This window comes from Copadichromis virginalis, linkage group LG18 (assembly GCF_057382275.1).
Source record: "Copadichromis virginalis isolate Kocher_CV1m ecotype Utaka linkage group LG18, C_Virginalis_male_GT1.1, whole genome shotgun sequence".
Taxonomy (NCBI): Eukaryota; Metazoa; Chordata; class Actinopteri; order Cichliformes; family Cichlidae; genus Copadichromis; species Copadichromis virginalis.
This window is the reverse complement of record NC_140635.1, coordinates 19874537-19900522: the sequence shown is the minus strand read 5'-3', so window position 1 is coordinate 19900522 and position 25986 is coordinate 19874537. Positions and strand designations below refer to the sequence as shown.

General features: G+C 42.0%; 1 protein-coding gene across 3 annotated transcripts in view; it reads left to right on the top strand.

Annotated features, from left to right (window-relative positions):
• The window catches only part of pbx1a (pre-B-cell leukemia homeobox 1a), a 91622-nt gene that overhangs the window by 32107 nt on the left and 33529 nt on the right, over positions 1-25986 (top strand). For 2 of the 3 annotated variants that reach the window (XM_085439621.1, XM_085439622.1), the window contains exons 3-5: positions 8271-8459; positions 8603-9077; positions 9891-9964. In XM_085439621.1, the coding sequence (XP_085295747.1) occupies positions 8893-9077; positions 9891-9964 (259 nt within the window). In that variant the 5' untranslated portion in view covers positions 8271-8459; positions 8603-8892. Of the gene's footprint in view, positions 1-197; positions 282-8270; positions 8460-8602; positions 9078-9890; positions 9965-25986 lie in introns of those variants that run through there. The other variant, XM_085439620.1, reaches the window with a different exon arrangement.

Sequence of the window (25986 nt, the reverse complement as noted above, 5' to 3'; positions counted from 1 at the left end):
TGCTTCTCTGTCTGCAGATGGTTGAATCTACTTACAGTTAACTGAATCAGACATAAAAAATAAAAAAAAACTATGGCCAAAAAACATATGGGCAAAAGTATTTTTTTTAACCACTTTTGGTGACATTTTAAGCGCAAATCAACCTTTTTCTTGACATTATTTTTTTTTTCTTTCTCAACAGGTTATGTACCTTATAAGGCCTATCTGTTGTGTAAAGCCATCAGCAAGTGCACACTAAATCAGCTTGATTGCATGCCAACAAGAAGATAAAAGGCTCGGAGGTGGGTACAGTAATCCAAAGAGAGCGGGTGGTCTGCTTCAAGGCATATCATTTTATTCTCTCATGCATATTCACTTCTAAGCCTCTGAGTATGCAGATTAGTCTTGCCTGAACAGTGGACTCTCCAATCACATCCTACTTTTTTTCTTTCGCTCTAACTGCACCCTGCTGTGCATGAGCGCTGGCACAATGAAGGTGTATGGGTGTGTATGTGTGTGTGTCTGTGTGTAGGGGGGATTTTTTTTTTTTGCTTGTTTGCAAGTTTGGGGGCAGGCAGATTTGAGTGTGCATGCATGAATGAATGTTTGGGTCTGTGTGCATGTGTGTTTGTGTTCCCTGTGTGTGTGTAGGTATATGATTGCCAGACACATGGCTTTGTCTTGTCCTGGCACTGTGCTCTGCTCACCAGATGTTCTCCTTTTTTATCATCCTCCACTTGCACCGTGTTCTTTGAGGGTTTTTGAGAATCTGTGCTGCTCACATTCAACTTGCTCTGTTGTTTTCGGCTGTTTTGTGGGTAAAAACAAAATGCTCTTCAAAGCCTTTTTATTTTCTGTCATTGAAGGAGGAAGGTTATTACAAACAACAACTCAGCAAATTACATTTAGACAGTAAATTATGTGCTAATAATTCCACAAGACCTTTAAATCACAATTACAGCAAATTCTATTTCGTTTTATATTTAGAAAAAACCGAAACAGTAAAAATATTAATAAAAAATGTACAATTAAGCACTTGTGGTATTGTGGCTTCGGAAAAACTGACTAATATAAACTGCTGGTCTTTGATCACTGAGGTCCAAACACATGACATCAGCAGGGCTGTCTGTAGTCTGCAGGTTTACTGACTGATCATGTCTTTTTGTCCAACTCATACTTTCACAAGCAGAAGAGATTTACAGTATTAATCTTCCAAGATTAATGCATACGTTTTGGCAGGGAAACAACAAACCACGCTTCCAAATCCATGTTTTAACAACTTTGAACTGGCCTAACATAACACAGACCCATAGCTCCAGCTCATGTTGACTGAATATTCACTTTGAGTTGGATCCAAACTAACTTATGACACGTTGAACAGTATAATTAAGGGTAATCCTTGCAGGAGTTTGCAGCTGAACAAGCTACGTGGCATATAATCTAAAAGCAGTAAGCTAGCTCGCCCGTATTCAGACTGTAAAGCAGGTCCTCTTCATTACCTATGCAAACAGCACATATTTACACACACGTGTATAAAAGAATACACTCAAACAAAGAGCTTTGTGATGTTTTAAAGGCTGATGTTTTCTTTAGGTGTTGCCTTGGTGATACTGGTGAAAGTCTTTCCTTTGGTTAGGCCGACAGAAAATAAGACTGTGTAGGAAAACAAGTTCATATCCTAATAAGTGTTTTCTCCCCAAGGGTGTTCAGGCCAAAAGAGCCCCCACCCAGGCATCTTGAGTGCCTTTTAGAGGCCCGTGGTAGCACTGAGTGCAATTGAGGAAGAGTCAGATTATGGGTAATAGGCCAAGTGGACCACCTGCCACCTGTGGGCAACATCATTTTATTTTGTTCTCCTATGTTTTGTGTACTCCTAAATGTTGGTCTGGTTGGTCTGCACCTTATCGCTGTCTCAATGGGCGGATCGATCCAAATATCGATAGTATCGTTGGCACTGCTATTGTGTCAACACTAGCATGATATGATCGATGCGTCTACCCTCGAAGTTCAGAATGTAGCTCACTAAATTGTGTGTAAATTAATTATGTTTTTGGAAATGACAAAATATACCACAGACATGCACTATGAAAAATGTCTGACCCTTTTTGTGGTTATATCTTTTTATCCTATAACACATTTAAACAACAGAGGTTGACCCAAAGTGCTCAAGAAACAGGCACATTTATATCCCAGGTATCCATAAAACCCAGTTTCACCAAACATAAAAAGCCAAAAGGTGTGTTAACTCATTATTGTGGATAGTAAAAATCACAGTAATTCAGTGGTCAATAAAATGTGTTCAGAATTTGCAAATTGACGATGATTTATCTCATAAGTCATGACACACTGCTCTTCCCTACATAAGCTCCCTTAATAAGTTGAAACTGTCAGAAATACTGGCCCTGTATTTATTTGGTATTCGATCGATATAACAATTTGCCTATTTCAAAAAATAACGCACCAATCAGCTACAATCAGCAGGTGAAGCCATCTGGTAACAGTACACCTCGAGTCCTTGTGTTCATGTGGAAGATGTAGATGTCGACCACCCATCTAAATGCTGTAGCAGATTAAGAACACCCCTATTCTTTTTTGTCTGCCTCAACATGACGTGAAAAGAAACATGGCAAGGCCTACTCACTAATTAGATGATCATGCGCCTCATTCTGATTGTGACTTTTCTCTTTGATTGACCCCAACTTAAGTGCTCGATGCTGGTGATGTCAATGGTGGTGATGGCTTTATGAAACAGCTGTAAACACACAAAAGGTCCACCAGGATTCATTTATCAAAGAACGGGGAAACCAGGCCTGAGAATTCCTTATGAGGATCCTGCCCTTCGTCCACAAGAGGTCAGAGTGCAGGGTTGCATACAGAACAACTTTTCAAACGTTGCAACATTTTGCTCACGGCAGAGCAGGTGAGGGGAGGGAGGGAAATGCTGCGATGACTAGCATGTTTACACCCAGCTACCGTTCTAGGTGACTGGTGCTAAACACAGGAAAGCAAGAGTCACGCTACACAATGCAATGCAGTTGTGCCCATGTAAAAATGAGATCAAGCTGTCACCTGGTCGGTGCCACCACCCACCAAACGCACAAACAATCACACCCCCATCAGCAAACGCATAGAGCTGTCAAATAAAGCAACGCTTGTAATTACGGGAGGGGCCGAAATTCAGATTTATTCATTATAAAATGAAGCCTGCCGATCGACGGAGGGACAGCTCTCCTCCATCTGTCATCGTCGAAGCCGCACGCGTCTGACAGAGGGATTCATTCGTCTTGTCGTCTTTGACAGTCGGATTTTCCCGGTGCACTCCCACCAAGAGTCGCACGGGATTTTTTGGAGGCATTCTAAAAAAGAAAACACTCTGTGACAAGGAATAGGCTCTTTATGAATGCAAATGAGTCTGGGAAAATTCACAGAGTAGCTAGCGGGCTCCGAGGCTCCGGCATCCGTCACATCTCCCCCCACCAGGCACAACCCACGCTTTGCCAAGAGGTCTAAGGGCTTACAGGGGCCCTACAGCAAGAACAGACACACTCAGGGGAAAAAAAGGGCATGGAAATCCTGTGGCTGACATGCACTGCGAGTGCCACCGGTGACTATTATTTTCATGAAAATGATCATCTTACTGTTTTTACATGCCATCCACAGAATCGCTGGTGGGTTTTGGGGCTTTTTTATTATAAACCATTCATCTCCAAATCCCTCTCTGTGTGCGGATATGTGCGTTTGAGGATGCGTCACTTGTATCACTTGACATTTGGCTCCCCTTTTATCCTGTTCCAAGGATAGTAAGTCAAATGCTGTGTGACAGGTCAACCCCTTCATATCAGTCATTCTTCACCCTGACCCAGCCTCGGCTGCACAAAAACACATCCGGCTTTTTCCACAGTAAAAATGATCACTGACTCAAAGATGCAAGAGATTGCTGCAGGGTTCAAAAGCATCTCCATCCTTACGCATCTAGTTTTTTTTTTCTTCTTCTTCGTCTGCAGTCGAAATCCAAGAAACAGAAGCTGTTCATTCAGAGGATTTATGTATAATATTACATTAACCATGCGCAGCTTTTGTTGTCGACTCCTGGTTTAAGTATTTAATTTCCTTAATCGTTAATCTGAGGTGCAAAGAAACTGGAACGGGTGGGTATTTAATTTAGTAGGAGTTCAGAGGAGGATGGTCAACTGAAGCAGAGCAGGGGCTTGGAAATGCTGACTCGGCTCCTGTCGCTTAATCTATTTGAGGCGTGATTAAAGTTTAATTCGTGCCCATCTCCTAATGCTAGCCGAGTGTGTGTGTGTGCTCCTCAGCAGTGGGTCGGTGAGTAGTTTCAAGCTGAGCCCAGGTCTTTTCTCTCTGTCTGGGCCTCACTTTATTCATGCCTGAGGGACGCCAGGAGCAGCAAACAACTGAATTTTTCATCAAGGTTACTTCCTGTGCCATGCAGTTGCTGCTTTCCCGCGCTGTGTTCCTACCTCATACATAACTTACCCTGCCCTGACCCGCAGCTCTCTCTCCAGGAGGAGCTGTTTGACCCTGGTCCAGATAAGAGAATATGTGCTGTGGAGTCAGCATCGGTTTGTTATGAAGCTCGAAATATTGTGATTTGGTTCACCTGGTTTGGTAAACCAGGCGAATATATCTGGAAGTGTGTAATCCACTAAATTACCCATGTTATACATGGTTTATTACACATTATCAGGCTTTTAAAGTGCATAAAGTTTTGTGGGGGGTTTTGGACGCTTCAAGAGGTAACGGGAGTTTCTAAAATGTTACGCCACTGTTTATTTTTATTTATAGTTCATGCCGTAGTTAAGTTCCAGTCCCGGATGCATTATAATCTTTGGTACGATCTGTCTTCTTCCATTCATCAGAGCAGCTTCGCCAACAAATTCAACTAGTTTACATTTCTGTTGGGAATATCAAACTCCTTAGCATTTTTAGTCTCCAAAAAACAACTCTGCAACTTCTGCAGAAAACATCGACTGTTTATAAGAACATTTTTACATCAAAATTCATCTGCAATTATAATCAAACTCTACTTTTTATGAGAATATTAATGCTGCAACAACACATTTGGTTTTAATGGAGGGAAAATATGCAGTGTCAGACGATTTTTTTCCCCCTTCTTCTTCTCTTTCATTAAGGCTGAAAATGCTGCTTTATCTCAATACAGCAATCAGAGCCACAAATGAGGTCTTATTTATTCTATTCAGAGTTTACTTTCCTAACGGCATCCGAGCAGTAAGGTCATTTTTGTCTATTGGCTTACAGTGGAATAAATTTGAATTTAGAGTGAACAGAATGAGCTCTTTCGATCATATTTCACGCTAATCAATGCTGCCTTGATTTGTAAATCAGAACTTAGGAGACTGATGAGTGGGGGGTTGACACAGATTGGGATTTGAAGAACCAACCTGACACTGCGGTTTTATATTAGCTGAATGATGGAGTAAAAAATATAAGGAAAAGAAAATTAATTGTCTTGACTCCTAAATGGTTTTTTTTCTCTCACTTTAAAGCATGCACGATTGCAGCTGAACCACCATCTCCCTTCAGAAGATTTACAAGATAAATATGAGGCCCCCTCCAACGTTATGACACAGTTAAATAGGGAATAAAATAAAGCCGAATGGCTGCTGGACTGGAGACTTCCATTTCAAGGCTGTGCTGTGCAGTCTTTGCAGCTCCTGAGTGTCAGACATTATCACCACCACTACCCTCAACCTCACCCTGCCCCTTGTGACAATTACTACTCTACCTCCCTATTCAGCACGTAATGAGAAAACTGACTGATCGATTTCTGTCCGGCCAGTAAAAAAAAAGAAGAAGAACAGACCACACTCCGAGGCACAGAACTGCAGTTTATCCACGTTACAATTTCGATTTTTCAGGCGTTAATGGGAGAAATACTATTGCAAGGCAGCAACTAAATTATTTTGATGATGTATTAATCATCTGATTCATTTCTTGATGAATCATTGGGTCTATGACATGTCAGAAAATAGCTGTCACAGTCAAAAAGTAAATACGACAAAGCAGATACAGTGCCCTTTTTTAATTGCATCTGCTCGTCTTCATTCCTACTGTACCGGCTCCCAATGTTGAGCTTGTTACTCAAGAAAAGTATGTATTACACATTACATTACTCACCACAGTAATTTGTTACACTACTCATTGCATTACTTTCTCGTCACTCCGTAAAATGACCTGAAATAATGTCTCATGTAGGTATGAACACAAAGCTGACAACACAAGACAAAGATGAAAAAGCCAAGTTGATTCTACTTTAGAAGCATGCTCGGATAGAAATGGAGGCTACAAACATGACTGCTTTTGTTACCTGTCGAAGTTCAGGCTCTGGCTGCGGGGCTGGGGTCGGCATACACTCAGCTTTAAAATCCCTCTCGGTTCTTGACTACTTTAGTGTTAGCATGCTATCTATGCAGTAGCCTTGCAAAGAGCCAAAGTTCTCTCAGCAGCAGGTATTCGTCTTAAAGTTTGCGAGGTTTCGTGTGTGATGCCGCTAAAAACAAAATGAAGCCAATGCGTTGGGGCCAAAAAAAGTGCAGTTCACCAAATGACCACTTGAGGCTCACTTCAAAGGTGAATCTATCCACACAGGCTTCAAATGGCAAAGTTGAGCTGGAAGAAAAATAAACACATTTAAAGAAAGGTACAAAAAAAATTTATATTGATAGTTTCATTTGCTGTGTCAACTTCATAGTGATTTTTTTAAGCCCTCTTCTTTAATTGCTAAATAAAAATAATAATAAATAACAAACTATCAGTAATTTTCCACCTGAGACCAGGAATGTCAGTTAAGTTTAGTAACTCATAAAGATGACAGGCAAAATAATAGTAATAGTTTTGCAACACATTTACCACAAGAAGTGCTGCAAAAGTCAAAGTGTGCAAATTTGTGAATTTGTGACTTGAGGGGGCACGTTTGAGTGGCTGAGTTGTGGTTGTAAACAGTAAATAAATAAATAGGAGTAAAATTATAGGTTTTCAGCTCTCAGTGTATTTGTGTAAGTATTAGACTACATATTTGTATTTTTTCCCACGTGTAAAACATTTTATTCCACAATTTTGACATTTTATTCAACAAGCCCTCGCATTTTTCAAAACACAAGGTGTTTGGATGAAGACACATCCAAACACCCAACGTACGAACACGGTCAGATATAAGGGCATTTGTTGATACACGACCGACATGCACACATTTTGTGTGAACTTTTGAGGTTTTGAGAAAGCTAAGGTATTAAACTGAGTTTTTGGCAGCTGTTTAAAACAAACTACAGATTCAGTGTCCTGACGGGCTGTTTGGATGCTACATCCTCTGGACTGTGTGTGCAACACAGATGGACCCTGATCAGATGATAAGAGACTTCAACTGCTGGAATAACGACTCAGCAGGGAGCTCCCCATGCAGGGCTTTATTTTTAATTAATGCAATTTTTAATTGGATTTAAAATGGAAATCCAATGACAGAAAGCTGGGCTAGTTCATTCGGTAGCAGCCTACGTTCTGGACTAACAAAATAACCTTTAGCAATATGAAGTGCGCAGGTACCAAGTTAAACTAGTCATAACAGCAGGTGGGTGAAGCAGCTACCAGTAGGAATGAAGGATACCACTGACCAACACAGGAAAGGGTGAGAAATACTGAACTGCCTACATAGCAAAAGCCTAAAAGTCCATCTCAATAAACTGAGGCGGTTTTAGATTATAAAAAATAATTATTTTGGCCAGCAGTATTACTCCCCAACAGCTGTAAACTGATAGGAAAAATGATCACATTTCTTTTTAATCAATTATCCAGATATTTTATGAGATTTATTTTCTGTTACTGGGTAACTGATGGTTGGAGTAATCTTTATTATATATTATATTATTAAATAGCATTAGCTCTTATTGCTCTCACAAGTAGGCTGTTGTGTTGGATTCCAAAGGAGGAAGGCTGCTAGTTAGACCGCTTTCTGTTACGACTCTTGTGGTCCAATATTCCAACTCAAGACTTGTAAAACGCTTTCCACAAACTGCTCTATGCTCTAATAAATTCATCTTGATTTATTGTTCCTTTGACTGATTACACGGGTGTAAATATTCAGCAGGAAAATATATAGTCCGGATGACAGAGTGTCTTTTCCGAGCACCACCATGCTGTCCTGTTGGGTCAGAGCTCCACTGCCACTCACAATTATTTATTAGGCTACATATGCACCCTCGATCCATCACTGTATTGCCACCCGGTCCGGTCACATCTCTTTATGTTTATTACAGTGTCCCACCTTCCCGAGGAAGATGATTGACGTTTTCGGAGAGGACCGAGGTGGGACTTGCGCGCTTCTTCTTCTCCAATCGTGGCTCGAGGGGCGGAGGCTTTTCATCCACACTCTGATTATGAGTCAGTTACCAGACATAAGCGAAACAATAACAGTTGGTGGTACTTTGTATCCAAAACCTTCAAAGGCAAGTTGAGTCTTTAGCGCGTTTTGGCGCATCAAGCTCTTGAGTATATCGGAGGTTTCATAAGAGGAGCACAACGCTCTCCACTTTTAATCACATTAGGAGCCTTTAATGTTCAATCCTGTTTTTTTTTCCCTTCCCTACAGTAGCGGTGCAGGAGTGGCCAAAGCCTAAAGCAGCGATTCAGATCAGATTTCACCTAAACCAGCTGGGAGAGAGACCGAGAGAAAGCGAGAGAGAGGGTTTGTCAGTCTCCCTCCTCCCAAATCCAGAAAAGCTTACCAAGGAAAAAGGAGGAGTGGGCTGGGAGAGAGACACCGAGGAATCCAGAGGAATTTCCGAGGATATTTTCTCTTCTTTCTTTTTTCCTCTCTTCCCCTCTTTGATATTAAAATTTTAAAAGTTGGAGTGGAGGCAGCAGGGACCGTGGTCAAGGATGGACGAGCAGCCTCGGCTGATGCACTCCCACGGGGTAGGCATGGCCGGACACCCCGGCCTGGCGCAGCATATGCAGGATGGCACGGCAGGGACGGACGGAGAGGGAAGAAAGCAGGACATCGGAGATATATTACAGCAAATAATGACCATCACAGACCAAAGCTTAGACGAAGCACAGGCGAGGTGAGGCTTCACAAAACACTTTATTTATTCACGTGAAAATGGAAATATTTGGGATGGAGAGGGGGTGGGGGGGGGGGGGGGGGGGAGATCATAACATTGTGGTTCGGATCAAGACTGCCTCTAAATGAAAGCAATTACGCCCACCGAAGTGCCGTGACTGCGCGAAAGCGAAAGAAAGACCCCAAAAACTTGTCACGATTCGTGGTAAATTCTTTGCAAAAACTTTTCTGTCATTTTTTTAAGGTAATATATCGAAACTATAAATGATTGCGTGGCTATATGAGATTGACACGGGGGTGTGTTTTAGCTGTGGAGCACTGAGGCACCTCAGTCAAAGTGAGAGTCTTCTGCCTTGTTACAAAGGAGCTTACATTGTAATCCTATGCTGTAATAACATGTTGCAGATCCCTTTCTATAGCCTGCACTAGCAATAAAATATACATATAGCAAACATTTGAGGCAAGTTGTAGTACCTGAGTGAATTTTATTGGATGCTGCATAGGATAAATCTGTGTTTTCCAAAGATTTGAAGTCATGCATTGTGCATTTAAATTATTTTCAAAAGAATTATACCCACAAAGTATGGATTGATTTTTTTTAACAAATATATTTTTTCCCATGCTTTGGCTCCTGTAAGTTTTATATATTTGCATGCTTTGAAGTGCAATCAGCTGAGATATGTTGGGAAAATGTAACCTTTCGGGGATTTCAGCAAGTTCAGTTGTGTTGCCACTTGTTTGAATACTGATTTGGAAAGTGGTGTCCTGTCCCCCCATCCCTCCTTTGTTTTTGTTTTTTTGTTTGTTTTTTTAGAAAACATGCACTCAACTGCCACAGAATGAAACCGGCTCTCTTCAACGTCTTATGTGAAATAAAGGAGAAAACAGGTAAGGTCACTTTTATGGCCAGTTCCTTGTGTGTCAGCATCACTTGTTTTCTTTTCTCTCTTTTTTTGGTGTCTTCTTTTGATCGTTGAAGCATTTTTAAAGAAAAGCAGAGGTCACGGTTATCTAGACTTGACTCTCCCAAACCAGTAAATATGTATTTACATCATGTTTTCTTTCACAAACCTCACTGACACTGGATAGCTCGCTGTCATTGGACATTTGGGCCTCTTTGGGACCGTCTTTCTTTCTTTCTTTCTTTCTTTCTTTCTTTCTTTCTTTCTTTCTTTCTTTCTTTCTTTCTTTCTTTCTCGCTCCTCTCTTCTCTGTTTTCCTTGGCCGAGTTTGATGGTGTTTGCTGAAGTGAGCTGTTTTGCATGCAGAGACAGGTCAGGGGGATTTTCTGTTTATGTTCGCAGCCTGGGTCAAAGTCATGAAAAAGAATGTGTGAATTATTACTCTCTTAACAGCAGATTAAAAGGAGAGCTCCTCACATGATGAAAGCCTGTGACTATTCTCTGAGGGATGTGGCAGAGCGCTGCTTTTGAAGGGGAGGAAATAAAACAAAAGATCCAATATAACCTTATCTGTGAACACAACTTTGAAGCTGTCTGAGATTATTGAGAGAGCCTTGTCACTTTGGCTGCTCGGTTGTCGCGTCGCAGCCATGCAGACAGCTGAGAATAAACACGGGGCTTGTGCTGTATGGAGGCAATGCCGTTTTCATTAATTTAACATGAACTGTTGTTCACTGAAGCTTCACTCTTATGAGTCAGAGTTTGGCACAGCCCCCCCCCCCCCCCCTCCAAAAAAAAAAAAAAAAAAAAATGAAGGGAGAACGTGTAGACACTTGATTTTCGTCACATTTAAAACGTGAAGCCCATGAGGAAGAAGCTATAGCAGGCTGGGGCCCTGCTTCTAAATTGCAAGGCTTGGAAAAGTGAGAGAGTAATGCCTGGCTCTTTGTAAACTGTCTGGCGTCTCCCCGGGTTCAACCAGAGTTCGTTTCCAAAAAGAAGAACAAAGTGACTTGGACCTTTTCCTGGCTTTTCCCCCCTGCCTCTCCTCTCTTCCCACCGTTCTTGGCAACCAGGATTTCACAGGGCTTCTGACGAGAGAGGCTCCCCCCAGACTGCAAATTGCCCTCCCCTCTGCTTAGCACCAAGTTTGGAAAAGGAACATAATTCAATTCAATGTGGATTACATTTTCTCTCTCTCGCTCTCTTTTTTTTAATGCATCGGATCAGTTATTTTTACTTAAAATGTGGCTGGGGAACATTTCTCCCAAACCACAAATCAGCGAGCTCTAAATAGCTACATTGTTTTGATGGCGACAGAACGACGTATAAAAAGTTAAGAATAACCCAAGCAATTTGTGAGGGAATCAAGAGTGAATGGCTGCCTCTCTGTGTCCTCCCTGTCTGCGTTTGAAGAGCTGAGCCGCGGCTCATCTTCGCCCATAGGAGGTTTGTGCAGACGAAACTGAAAATCCTTTCACTGCAGTGACAGAGAAAATGACTCAAACCTTCACCATGGCATTTACAGCCAAATGTGCTGAGTGCAGTGTATGCGAGCGGAGTACAGCCTGTAATTTGTCAGCCTTTTTTATATTCTTTATAAAGAGTCAGCTTCTCCCTGCTTTTTACACTGTTGCAGTGAGAGTGTCTGCGAGAAGAAGAGCGAGCAGGGGGCGATGAGTACAGCAGGGCAGATTTGAAGCAACGCTTTCTCCTCGACCTTTAACTGAAGAGAGGAAGTGTTTTTTCTCCTTCTTCTTTACGTCATCTATAGGTGCTGCATGTTCACGTGTCTGTGTGTGTGTGTGTCTTGTACGCGCCTCTTCTTTGTGGTGCGAGTGTTGACAGCAGCAATATGGGACATTAGAGCAGTGAGGTGTCCATTGGCAAGCAGCTGACAAACAAGGCAGGAGCACATGCCAATAGCAGGCCTTAACTGATGACCTCACACACCCCCACACCCTGTTTATTTGCGCAGGGGTCGTTCCTGTGTCACAGATTTAGAGTATTTAGCAAGCTTAAACAAGCTCAGGTTCACACGCTGGCCGATGGAAAAGCAGCGACAGAGATTTGTGTTACGACTTACAGTCATACCTTTCGACACCGGGGTTGTTTGGCCCGTCTTCTGGCCCCTCTCGACTTTTTTCTTTTTTTAAACTATCATCATTGTTTCTGCAGTTCCTGAGAGCACTTAGAATTTGTTTTCCTGTGCTTGCTTCACATCCTGTGAAGAGAACCGGAGAGCGTCTTTGTTTGTGTGGAACCATTACGGCGAGACAAGCTGGCACGTACAGGTTGACTAAGTAAGAGAAGCCAGCCACCAAGTCAGTGTTTCTGGGTGTCAGATTTCAGGCCTACGCTCTCCCTCTCTCACTCTCTGTCTATCTGTGGGCCTGCGACCGTTTCGTCAGGCCACTCTTGTCAGCAGCCTCACATTACTCCCATGCAGGCTCGGGTCAGATGGCGAGCTCCTGCATGACTAATGTGATCAGACGGATAATGCATTACACCGCTTGAACTTATCAAAGCTGGAGACCTGCTGAATCAGTCCATCCCGCTAAGTGCCACCCTCCGCTCTCAACCCCCCCATCTCCCCATGCATGTGCCGCTAATTGGACGTGTACACACAATTTAGATATTCACAGTGGTGTTGATCTGGTCACTTTGGAGGTGTCATGAACTCTTGAGCAAATGTTGTTCTTTCAGTGTCAAGAAGGCGGCTTTTGTTTTGATGGCTCAAGAGTACTCTTTGATAGTAGAGATGCACAGATCAAGCAGCCAGGCACAGATTTTCAGTGTTCTCAGTCCAGACCTGATTCGTTGCATGTAAAACTTGGGCACAGTGGCACAGGCAAAAAGTGGTGTGTGCACTTTGGGGGGACAATCAGAAAAACTTTAGTGAGAACAAACTTTAATCAGACACTTAAATCCCCCCTGAACATGGTTATTTTAAAGAAGCTAACAAAGGTAAAGTGGTTAAAGCTAATGAGCCTCAGTATGAGCAAAGGATAGTTACTTTGGGGATGAGTAATAAATAAAAAAGGGTTCAAGTCCTGTTATCTGGTGAATTTATAAACTTTTTACAAAATGATGTAAGGACTTGATTTTTGTCTTGCGATATAAATGTGTTGCACCTGCTTTTGTAAAATATGTCAGGTAAAGGTGGGTGCACAGCGACTTACTGTCGGGTTATTATTTGTACCTCATTTTGGTAGCATAACACTTTGTTTTCAGAGTAGTTTATTAAGCAAGAGAAAATCTGTAACTTACTGCAGTTTGAGGTAAACTTTAAAGTTTACTAATTTTATTATGAAAATAATGTTTTACATTGTAGAAAAGCTGATTTTTGGTTCTATATGTTGTCAGTTAGAGTTCTTAGAAACTATATGATAGTTTAACCAATAATACCGGCTGGACCAAATGGTCTCTAACAACCCAACAACTGGTGGCTGCCAATGTGTAATTCAGATTATATGGGATTGTTTTTGTTTTAACCTTAAAAAAACAGTCTAATGGATTGAAACAAAACAGCAAAACGAGGACACACTGCAGCCTGTAAATGACCAGGTGAGATGAGTAGCAACTGATAGCATACTTAGCATTAGCTTGGTAATCATACCAATGAGAATCTCCATCAGCATCTCTGTGCAGGAAAACGCACCAACTTGTGTTTACCAAGCTTTTAATTAAGGAAGCAGAGCACTGGAAAAAAAAAAACGTGTAACACTGAGCAGTAGACTTAGTCAGTCCCCAATAGATGACATATTTGTCCAATGCCATCACTGCAAAATCCAGATGGGATAAGGCAGCATATCCAGATGTTTTGTTTTGTTTGATCAGCTGTTGAAAATATGTATTATTTACCATGAAAAACAGCAAAGCTTCTTAATGCAGTAGGTGAAGCCAACAAGAGTTGGCATTTTGCTTAAATAAATGAGTGAAACGAATAAGTGATCATATTCAGTAACATCAGTATAGCAGTAAATAGCAGTATTGAGCATCATGGATCCTGACTTTGACTGTTCACTAATTACTAATCAAATAAGTGGTGTCAGATCTACTTTGCTTGACTGAAATAAGCCCAAAGGTGCACGGCGATAATGTCAAATTACCGTTTTCTGTAACATTAGCGTTAAACACTTGGAGAGGTACTGGTTGGGCTCAATTCAGCCGTGGATAAACTGGTCACTATGGCTCCCAGTCCTGCAGTTTTTCAGTATTTAATTGACATGGCTGTCCATGATGAGTTCAGGGGTTAGTGTTGCCTCTCTTTGTTACCCTCCTCTCATCTCCAGTGACAGATGGAGGCATTAGTCTCCAATGTGGCGCTGTCCTGAAACTAATGGCTATGTCCTTGGTTTCCCCCGCTAGCTGGGAGACTGTATATCTGTCCCCGGCTTGGAAGTGCCGAAGCAGCAGTTTATCCCCCTATGTTTTAGTTTCCACGGAAATAAGGCTGAACAGGACTCTGCCTGTTCTCTCATAAATAACTTCAAATAAATAACTTCAAAATGTGTGCGAAGTTTTCCCGAGAAAAATATTGCCTGGCTTTGATTTATGCATTTATCGGAAAACTCTTCCTCTACTTACCAGAAATGTTCGTCTAAGTGAATAATAATAAACATGTAGTATATTTTTATAAGTATAGTCGGAGAGGGGATGTGCTGACTGTCAGTTTATCTTTGCTTTTGAAGTGAGTTATGACATGTGTAAATAGACCGGACTCCCTTTTATTCACTGGCATTTCCTCTATATTCATATTTATGCTCACTACATATTCACTTCAGGGGCAACAGCAAGTATTTTTGCTGTTTCCTGTCCTCTGATATAAACTCACTTGCAATTAGGACAGCTAATATATTATGCAAATGTTGACTGGCTTAATTGAGACATGTTAATCATGTTTTAAGAGGCTAATTACAGCCCTGTATATGTGAGGTGGGAGTTGTAATTAGCCGTGATAACAGATCTGGCTGTAGAATGGTCATATTCTGTGTGTCGATGTATGGGAAGGGTGTGTGTCTGTGTGTGAGATATAGGTATGTTGCTGGGCTTGTTCTATGTTTGCTTTCACTCCTTATTTTTACAGACCTCTCGCCCTCTTTAGCACACAAAAACAATGATAATGTGTGTTTACCTTTCCACTGTTTTTGTCCTCTTTACGTAGTCACAAGTTAAACTGGCATCCACGTCTGTTTGCTTCACCTTCGCTGAAAGGGCAATAGGGACAGAAAGACGGAGCTATCGGCTCACCTATCCAAGAGAAATATGAATTCATTGCGTCTCTTTCTATAGTTTGTTTCCTGCACTTTTCAGTCTGGTTATCTGATGCAGCAGCGCTGACCATTCTGCACGCCGGGCTTTTATTCGAGACTGTGTTCTTAGTTTTCTGACAGAGATCATATTCAGATCCATTACGCTAAGAATGCCTTCCCACTTATCGAATATAAAATTGCTTTAGAGAGGAAATTTGCTCTATGGCAGAGTGGAGTTTCTTTTTTATCAGATGTTTGTCTCTAGAGCAGCTTTTAGTGTCTACAAAACAGCTCTGGTGACATTATTGCAACTGCAATTGCCTCACCCATTGTTTTTGTTATTGGTGCTGTTTGGATTTGATTGGATTTTCCACAGTCTCATGGAATTGCTTCACGCAGCGTGACTGGCAAACGCATATATCCTCATACTGTTGGTGTTGAAACACCTGCAGATCTTATTATTGATATGTTCATGGGGCTCTAACCATACACTCCTACCTTTGAATTATACTGGGGGGTTTTTGGCCTTTTTTTTAAATACCTTTCATATATTTTCTTGTGCCAAAAAATGTAAGTTATAACATATTCAGATTTTCTTGATGGAGGTGTGTTTTCCTGGCACCCTGCCACTAAAATGTAAGTGGTGTGTAGGCAGCATGCTGGGGTCGTACAAAGGACCCCCTGACTTCGATGAACAGTCAAACATAAAATGGCAAGCACTCTTCCCTGGCTGACTTAGTAAAAATGACACAAATTAATACATGCTGCTTAAACAGGACCAAGATTAATGGTTGCCTTTCGCAGCGGCTTAGATCCACTGTCAGTCGCTGCTCGCTGCCCAGATGGAATCAACACCAATCAATGAGGCTGCCTGACTCTCACTAGATATCTGCTTAGGATGCTGAGTGGTTCACACACACACACACACACACACACACACACACACACACACACACACACACACACACACACACACACACACACACACACACACACACACACACATTTAAATATGTACTGTACATCCACACACAGCTACTCGATGCGGTACTCTTGTGTCTCTCCTCAACATTTCTTCGGATAAACTCGTGGGCATATATTGTGTTACTTCCCATACAGTGTGACGTTCAATCAGGTGCCACAAAGTCAGATGGGGGAGAGCAGTGAGGCTGATGGCTCAGTAGTGATTGGATGTTTCAATTACTGATAGTAATGCCATGGTGTAGTGAGTCATGCAGTGCAGATAGCACCATTTATTTTAATCAGGACAGGGGAGAGATGGGTGTGGATGTGTCTCCCTCATTTCAGAGTTTCACATTTAGATGCAGGGGAGTGTGTGCTCTCTTTCTCTCGCTCTATCTTTCTCTCTCTTTATGTCACACACAAACACTCGCACACAACCGTGCACACATGCACATGCTCAGGTGGATTGAGAGTGGAGGAGAGGTTGCCGTGGGTAACGCATAGCGACAAGGTACTCTCTCGGTGAGCTATTCTAATTTATGTTAATAAACCTCGCCTGTGCCGTGAGAGACAAAAGGGGCCACAGATGAGCCTTGGTAACCTCGGCACCTTCGCTGGAAGGAAAGGCACAGACAAAGAACAATGCAGACACACACACGCACACACACACAAAAAAGCAGAGAAGAGATATTGAACTGTAGAGAAAGACACAAATACTGTGGCGGAGAGCGATGATAAATTTAGCCACACAAAGAGTTGTTTTTGTGGCTGCAAAATCAAACAGTCTCTTGCTGGCAATCTTCAGTGCGGTGTACGGTATGTACTATTTCTGCGCGCGTGTCACAGTGTGTGTTGCAGGGGCAGAAACAGGCAGGCAGGCTGTCTCTGGGGATTGTTGCTGCTAATTCCGTGGGGCCTATAGAGACGCGGGGTTCCTGCAGTTTTTGGATCACTTCCCTTGGCAAATGTGACACCACAGGTAGCATTTAGCACAGTGGGGCGAGAGCACGGATGTTAGCACAGGTCAGCACTTGGCCTAGCCACCTGGCAGTGTAAATACCATCTCTGAGAGTAAGATAAGGGCCCTTAAGCCTGCTTCTGAAGGAGGCAGGCAAAAAAGGGAAACCTCAACATGCAGGATTTTTTTCAAAAAAGGGTGTTAGAGTGAAAGATTTTTTTTTTTGTTAGAAAGAAATACATTAATGCCACTCGTGTCATATAAAATGTCGTTAAACTCAAATTACATTAGAAGCAGCGCCGATTTTCTCAATCGTCAGCAGGTTTGACTCAAAGTTTTATCTTAATCTGTTTTGTGTAGATATCCGTTGCCTCGTTGCTATTATATGTTTTCAGTGTGAAAACTAACCAAACCATTTTCTGTTTGGTTAAATACGTACCCAATTTTCGCAGTAACAGCCATGAGGATTGATAATGCGGTGATGCTTCCTTGCTGCTTCCCTGTACAGTAAAAAATCTGTATCCCCTACCCAAAGAGTGAAAGCTGTGGATTTCCACTGTGCCTTCTGTCTGCCAGCTTGCCTTTGGCGATGTTAGTTCTGGACAGTTAACTCCTACTGAAATTATGTTAATTGCTGTCATTTTCTTTTTTCTACTTGAGCATAATCAGCAAATTATATACTTCTGTTCATTTATTACCGAGCCGCTCCTAACGGAGTTTTTACCCTTCAAAAGATTAAAAGTTAGGAGGTAGTTTGCTCTTATGATTTGTGTATATTCATGCGGGTTTATGGGTATTTTTATGCTATTAGCAATTTGTTATTTTCTGTATCAGTTTGTAATTGCATCAGCTGTTCTGGGCCATAAAAGTTGTCTTAATGCTCCGAATGTGGTGTGAACGCTGTGCTAGTGACACCTGAGAAGTGCTTGTGCTGGAGCCTATCGAAACATAACTTGTGTAAGGTTTATATCGTTTTAATCTTTGTTTGACAGTTTGCCAGTGTGATGCTTTTGTGTTGTTTTAGCAATACTGCCACCCTGGATGCCATCATGCCGCAAGGTTGTTTTTGGCATTGTTACAAAAGTTTCAGGTGTTCACGCACTTAGTATGGAGGAACAAACATAAACATCTTATTCCTGCAGCTGGTGCAGGACTCCTAACTGGTACCAGAAAAAGAGAAAAGAATCACACCTGCACTGTTCTCTGCACCGTCTACCTGTTAAATACAGAACTGATTTGAAGATCCTTTTATTTGAATAGGTTGACACCTGGGTACATTTCAAATCTTCCCTGTCTCTACTCTCCTTCTGGGTCTCTCATATCCTCAGAAGAACTGCATTTTAACTGTTCCACCATCATGGTTAGTGGGTAAGGCTGACTTTAAGTTGGAGCAGCAGCCCACAATTGCTGGACAAGCTTTCCAATTACAATCAAAGGTTTGCTCTTTGTTGGTGCTTTTAAGATGAAGACTTGCTGGCTTTCAATGGTCTTTTGTAGTTTTTATTGGTCTTTAGTAGTTTTAGTATTTTGGCACTGATGATCACAGTGTATGTATGTTCCCTAACTCTTCCTAGATGCAATTATTCTGGATAAAACGAAGGATATAAACTATATACTTACAGTTTACGACATTATTTAGGAAATATTTAAAATCATAATCTTGGTTACTAGGATTATTGACATTTGTATAACTTCTGGGAGATATTTAAAATGCATTTTTAAACATTCAAATCCTTACAAATTATATATGTAGTAGCTGATCTCAAAATGAAAGGTGACATGGCATTTAACTGGTACAATTGTACATTGTACCTGCCTGAAACAGGTATCTCTTGTAACGAGTCTCAATGGGAATACCTGTTTAAATAAAAGCTAAATAAAAATTTTGAAAGAAATTACAGGAACATTACATTACGTGTACATTTTTGATACTGTGGGTACTTTACATGTGCACGCTGTTGTTACGAATATGTGTAAATAAGTGTTCATCAAACACTGAAACTGTGCATCTCATACAATAAAAAGTGTAGCTTACAAAAAGAAAAATACCTGTATGTATTTATTATTCATTTGTTTGGTGTTCGTGAACAGCCGTTTGTTGCTGTCTCTCTATGAAGATAAAAAGAATGACATGATAAATTAACTTGCACATCTGTGTTTTCACATATCTGTGTGAATAAACGTCACAGGCAGTAAAAGCTAGCAAAAACCTCCAGTATAAGTCTAATTACCACTTAAGTTACCTTATAGGTACGGGTAGGCCTGAAGGTTAGGGGTAGATGCTCTGATGTCACTCTCTGGGTGTAGTCAGCTTGACTTCATTTGAAGAATTATAGGAATCTTCCCATTGTGTGCATTATTAATTACTCTTATTTTCATGTCTAGGTTTATGGACTACCCTTTCGAAATCCCTCACTTTCTATGTGCACACATACACACAGGCATGGCCTCTGCTGTTACAGGAAGGCAAACTGTGTTAGTTTAACCTAACAAGACCTCTCGTTTTTACGTTAAACTAGGTCACGTGACACAAAGACAAGTAATATTAGACATGCATTTATTACCACTTCATTGAATAAGTTTCAGTGAGTGAGCGTACATGGATAATTTATTTTCAGACTTCCCTGAGGCAGACCGCATGACAGTATGTGCAGGTTCGCCCACGCCATGTTGTAAAAGGAGGATTTTAGTGCTTTCTCGCCGATGCTTTCACGAGTCGTTCACAAGATATGAAGCGACGACCCCGTGACTCCGCGCATGCCTCTCACGCCTTCAGGGGAGCAGCTCTTCTTCTAATATTTTTTATTTGGCTTTGCTGCCACCACCTTGCAGCCTGTTTTATTGGATTTTATTGATGTCCTTCAGCACCATGTTTAGCAGTCTCCTCCCCTAAACACATAAAATTCCTTTATGTTCCTATTACTTGAGTTTATGAAGAGCGTCTTCTCCCACCTCCCTCCCGATAAGATCATATTGATAGATTGATATTGGGAGAGCTGTAGTGTGATAAAGGCGTGGGGGTTAAGAGCTTCTTGGATAGTTTAACCTTGATAAAACAGTTGTTTCAGTGAGGCTGATTTTGCCCCATCCGTCTTCATCCGTCAGGGCCCCTCTGAAGTATGCAAATGAAGGCAGTAGAGGGAAGCGCCGTGTGCGGTTAAATGGGGCGTTGCGAATGTGCGGTGTACCGCGCAGACGGGGTGATACTACTTACTGTCCAAATTTAGTGTGTCTCTTCTGAAACACCCCACCCCCTTCCTTTTTTTTGGCCTGCCTTTCGAGAATATATACACCCTGAGAGCTACTGTGGCCTCTCGTAAAATGATTGCAGCTGTGACAGACGCAAATCACTTGGCCCTTTTTTTTAACGTTGTTTAAAATATATGTTATTATAGATTTTAGTGTTTTTGAGCAGCGCGTTAGCCCTTTATTTGTGACTCGTACCTGCATTTACATGTTGCAGCGGGTTTTACTGCATGCTCCAGCCATACATTTTTAGAGTATGGCTGTTTACCGTGGTAATTAGTGAGTCTGGAGGTGTAAGGGTAATGATCTTTGTGATAATAACTGTTTATGCCTTAACACTGCTCTCCATTCACAGTTTATGTTGCTCAGGCAGCTTCATTTGCCTGATTAGTTTTGTACCTACTCAGCAGCATTAGGGATGGGGTTTTTTTCTGTGTGTGTGCGTGTGTTTGATTCTCTCATTTATCTCGCGTGTCGGCATATTGATCGATTCCCCTGCTCACTCATTATTTTGTTCTGTTCTTCACAACTCATTTTCAGAAAGGGGGGCCAGCGCCAAGGCCACAAACAGATACCGTGTCTCCTCGTTGCTGTCTGACTAGCCACCACACGCATAAAGCTGTCAATCAGGAGCTCTCCTGCCTGCCCTTTGTTATGGAACGCCAGCTCTGTGGGTGGGTCCTCTGGGTGATAGATGGTTTTGAGAGCCTATCGGACTGCAAGAAGCATCCATCTCTGTCTGGAGCCTGTTAAACAAGCTTGGGAAAGCAGCCATGTAGTCCTAACCACCACTGGCCTCCACTAAAAACCCCCATTAACATTAATGAAGGATAGCTTTAAAAGTTCTCCAGTAATAGGCTTGAATTGGATTTATGAGTCAGATAGTTTGCCAGAGAGTACGTCATGAAAAATGTCGCTGCTAGATAAATGGAAATGAGTGTTTGAAAGGTCTCGGGACACTGTTTCAGCGAGGATTTCAGCTCAGCTTTGAAACTTTTTTCCCCCTCTCACCCCTCAATCATTTCCCCCTCCAGCTCTAAAATCAAGCTGCAGCTTCGGTGGCTGTGAGGGAAAGCGAGGTGTTTGATGTTTTAAGTCACTGCAGAGATAAAGCTGCTCGACTTACACTCAGTGCCTCTGCTTCTAGTGGGGGGAAAAAATAAGTTCTTAATACTTTTTTTAAAGGCCTTTCATCCCAGGTGGCACTGGCCATTTCAATATCTTGCAACTACCACTTTACCTGTCTGCAAGGTCCCTATAGATGGCTGATGTGAAACTGCCATTAGCCAGCCAATTCCTCAGCCACAGATTACTGTGCCAGTACGTGGTAATCACAATGTTGAAAAGGTCTGATTGCACTCCATCCAACCTACAAAGTGTGGCGTAAATGGGTTTTTCGAAGGTCTGCAGTTGGTTGTTGGTATGTCATCATAGTGCATTAGGACTGTCAGAGGCAAAATAACAGTTTTTGAAACCTCTTTCATTTCATGTGAATGTTAACAGGATGCAGAAATACACTCAGAAGCAACCAGGCAAACAGGGTCCTCAGTGAGATGGTTCAGTGCAAGTGCCCGATGTACGAGCTGAACCATGAACTTGTTCCACTGGAAATAGATGTATTTGAGGTCTTTCTAATTTTCCGGAGCTCCCCACTCTCTCGGTTTCTCCCTCTTTCTGTCTTTGTTTCTCCTCCCATCTTCTGGCTGGTGTGCTCTCTGCTAACCTCGGATATCATTACCGTCAGAGGGAGGTTGAAGGGAGAGACAGGTTGCTATTCTTAATGAATTCCGCTATGTCTTTGCACTCCCCCACCTAGTTAACCCTGCCCACCGCCCCATCGTCATCGCCCCCACCCTCCCCCAGCTCAAGGTGTCAAATTAGAGCAGCTGGAAAAGGGGAGAACAAGGAGATGAGCAAGGTACATCTTACCCCAGCTCATTTCCTCACTCTCCTTCAAATCACCTCATACAACATGATATTCATGAAAAGTATCCATGTAACAACTGGGGAAATGGTTGGATACACTACACATATTCTCTTTAATTATTAAGAAGCTGGTGTTGGGATTGATGCTCCTCATGCACTGGTGTGCAGTTAAAGTAAAATAAGTAAAATAACACAAAAGTATGAAATTACGATTTTGTAAAAGCAGGCAAGTGTTTAAAAAGTCGAAAACAACTACATTCGGCAAAATGACCTGATGAAGAGGTGGTCAAAGGAAGAATCCAATAAGCTTGGATATTTACTTTATAAATACATCACACCAGTGACTTGTTGATTGGGGCTTCGATGCTGTTAGGAGGTCCCTGAGGGCTGACTTTAAACTACTAATGGACAATTGGCTTTGACGTCACAGTAGCACAAAAAAGGGGGCCATGTGTTTGCAGGGTGGTGAGTGTTTAGGGGTTGGAGGTATTTACATGAGCAATAAAAGGTCTTTCCAGAATGTGAGTTTGTTATCCAGTTGCAGTAATTATTATTGTTAATTGATATTTGCTTCTCAAGTGTCCTCTCATTTGTGTATGCGTGTTATCATTTATTATTTTTGTATAAACGTTTATGATGTTTGATGATTGGATAAGGTCTGCCCTTCAAGCATTTGAATATGTTACGGGATCATTAGCATTAGTGTAATTTCAGTGCTGTTTCTGGTCAAGGTGCAGGTGATTTCATTTTTTTATGAGGCCTGTAATGAAGAAGCGTGTCCTTGTTGCATATTTCAGTGACTTGTGAATATTTTTCCATTTTTTTCCCTAAACATCTCAGATTGCTTCATGGCAGTTTTTCATGGCAAAACTTGAAGGACATGTGTTACACAGTATTTGTGGTGTAAATACTTCAGTTTCTAAATTCCTGAATACAGAGTAAACAGTGAAGGTGTCAAATTGCTGACATGCAGTGCAGCAAGAGCATGGTTTCAAAACTCGAGTGACATACAGTAGATGTGCCAGCAATCCATCCATCTATCCATCCATTTCCTTTCCTGCTTATCCAATTCAGAGGCGTGGGAAGGGGGGATGGGTGGGCTGCAGCCTGTCTCGGATGTCACTGGGAGAGAGGCAGTACGCTGCAGACAGGTTGCCATTTAAAGAAAGAATTCAGTGATTGTCTAATATTATTTGTGACCTGTAAATACAACATCTCAAATGTTGAAATTGAGCCATTTTAATGTAATTTTTTTAATTAGCGTTCAGTTTGAATTTTACATAAGCACCACAGTTCAAAAGTGAACATCCATGGTGATGATAGCACAAGTGCATTAGTGCAGATGGTGAAGGCATTATTAATACTGACTTACCTAAATATGGGTTTGGAGCAGGGAAGGTGTTGCTTATATCATCAAGACAATGCCAATTCACATAGTCCACAGTGGTAAACACGTATACTGTCCTGTGTTGTGGGGCATTCCCAGTGTTGGAATGGGGTTGTATCTCAGAGTAGTAATTTAATATTCTCTTTGCTATGCATCCGAACACTGTTCCAACTCACACCTTTAAATTTAGTTCAAGATCTTAAAGTTTCCAAAAAATGCAAAAAAAAAAAAAAAAAAAATCCCTGAAAAACTACGTCATGGTGATAAAATTCAGACTTTGACGTAGTCGTAAAAAAGGGGGCCTCGGTAAGGAGCTGAAACAAAATCAAAGAGTAACATAAGATTGTTCACCGGCGCTGAAAGGCTGTTATTTGTTTAAGCCGTACTTTCAGCAGATGTAAGTACATGAAGTTGTAGCATATAGCAACCAAAGAGCTCTGCTGAAGTGCATCAGTTTGATGTTACAGCTGCTGCGTTTGGCCAGTTATGCTCAGGATTGAGAAGATCACACGCCAGCTGTTAAAAAAGAAAAGCACACAGATGTAAGCTCCGTCACCGGTAGCAGTTTTTAATGATGTCAGACTGTTTCAGGGTGGATTTTTTTCCTGTGAGCCCAAGCAGAGCTGTTGTCTACTTCACCCCGGCATTAGTGTTTGATAGTCCTGACTCAACAGAGACTCGGCATCCCCCCGTGGCTGTGCTTACTCACTCCTGAGCCCAGTGTTTAGTTTTCCTTGGCAGACCCGGGCCACAGCTCATTAGACTAAGAGAATGTGCTTGCCTTAATTAATGACATGTAAATATCCTTGAATTGGCCACATTTGCATATTAAGAGAGATTTGTGGAATCTGTGGAGTAATATATTTTAATTAGGGATTAATTAAAAATAATGGGAATTTCATTTCGCCTGGCAGGTTGTGTTTGGTGCGTCGGGGCCCAATCTTTGAACGCAGAGGCAGCTACCAACATGTGAAGGAAGCTCTCTGCTCTTTCACCCGCTATCTGTGCTGCATACAAAAAATTTTCTCTAACACACACACACACACACATACTGGCATCACATTCCTTGAGATGCCAGAGTCTTCCCAGGGGGTCTCCACAAAGCGCTGTAGCTTTGAAAAGCGGGTGAGGAGGAGGCGATTCCAGCTTGAACACCCACAATATGTTTTTGGGGATGGTCCCAGTTTGGCTCAATTTCATCTCCTCTCATCTTTCTGTATCTGTATTTTTTTACCCCGTATAGTTGGGGAACGGCTCTCAGACACGGAACACTAGTTATGTTGGCAATTATGTTAATGGATGCCATTAGGCCATGATTGTGTATGAGCGAATGGGGAGAGAGGGCACGTTTTCGAGACCGACCTCAACTTCTGCTTTGATCCATTTTTAAGAGACTCTTTGCTATAACACTTTCTAACATATACTCCAGTTTTTATTCCCCCCCCCCCTCACAGATCAGCAGACATTTTGACCGTCATATCAGGGATTGTTTCATTTCAGGCTATTTGCTCTGGGTAATGATGTACTCAGTGTGTTTCTTCTTTCCTCTGACAGCTGTGAAAATAAATCTGAATAGAGACAAAGAAACCATCTGTCATCAGCATTACTAATGGCACTGATAGCACGGCCACTATCAACCGCATCTCCTAGGTGGAAATCATCCCCATTACCAAGCATCAAAGCTGCTTCCTGCTTCCTGATGCTCCTTGCAGCAGTATCGCGCACAAACACACACTTCACGACTTCGGCTCGTTTTTAAAAGAGAGGTTTTCAACGATTTCCGACGCTCTCGGTCATTTTTGCGAAGAAGAAGAGGCACGCAGTAAACGTCTGTTTTTCTTCAGGCGCCGCTTGAAGCGGACGGCTCCTTTGGCATTTGTGATGTGTCGTCAGCGTGCTGATGTTATTGATCCAGGACCTTCCGAATTCATTAGGAGATCCAGCCCTACAGTGCCGCATCTTTATTTATGTTGCTGCCCCCTCCCTGGCCTGCCTCTCTCTCTCTTTCTCTCTCCGCCTCACTCCCTGTCTGCCTTCCTCTTTCATCCTCCATGCATTATTCTTTTATTATTCTTTTACAGCTGCCTTATCGCCCGCATTTTGGTGAGGATAAGACCTGTCATCTTTGGGTCTTGTCTGGGGAGATGATGGGAGACTTCAAGGGGAAGGAGGAGGTGGACTGGGGGCAGGAGGAGGAGGAGGAGGCGGAGGGTGGGTGTAAAGAATGCTCTCTGTCCCCTTTTTTCATCATCCGACGTGGACCTCTCTCTCTC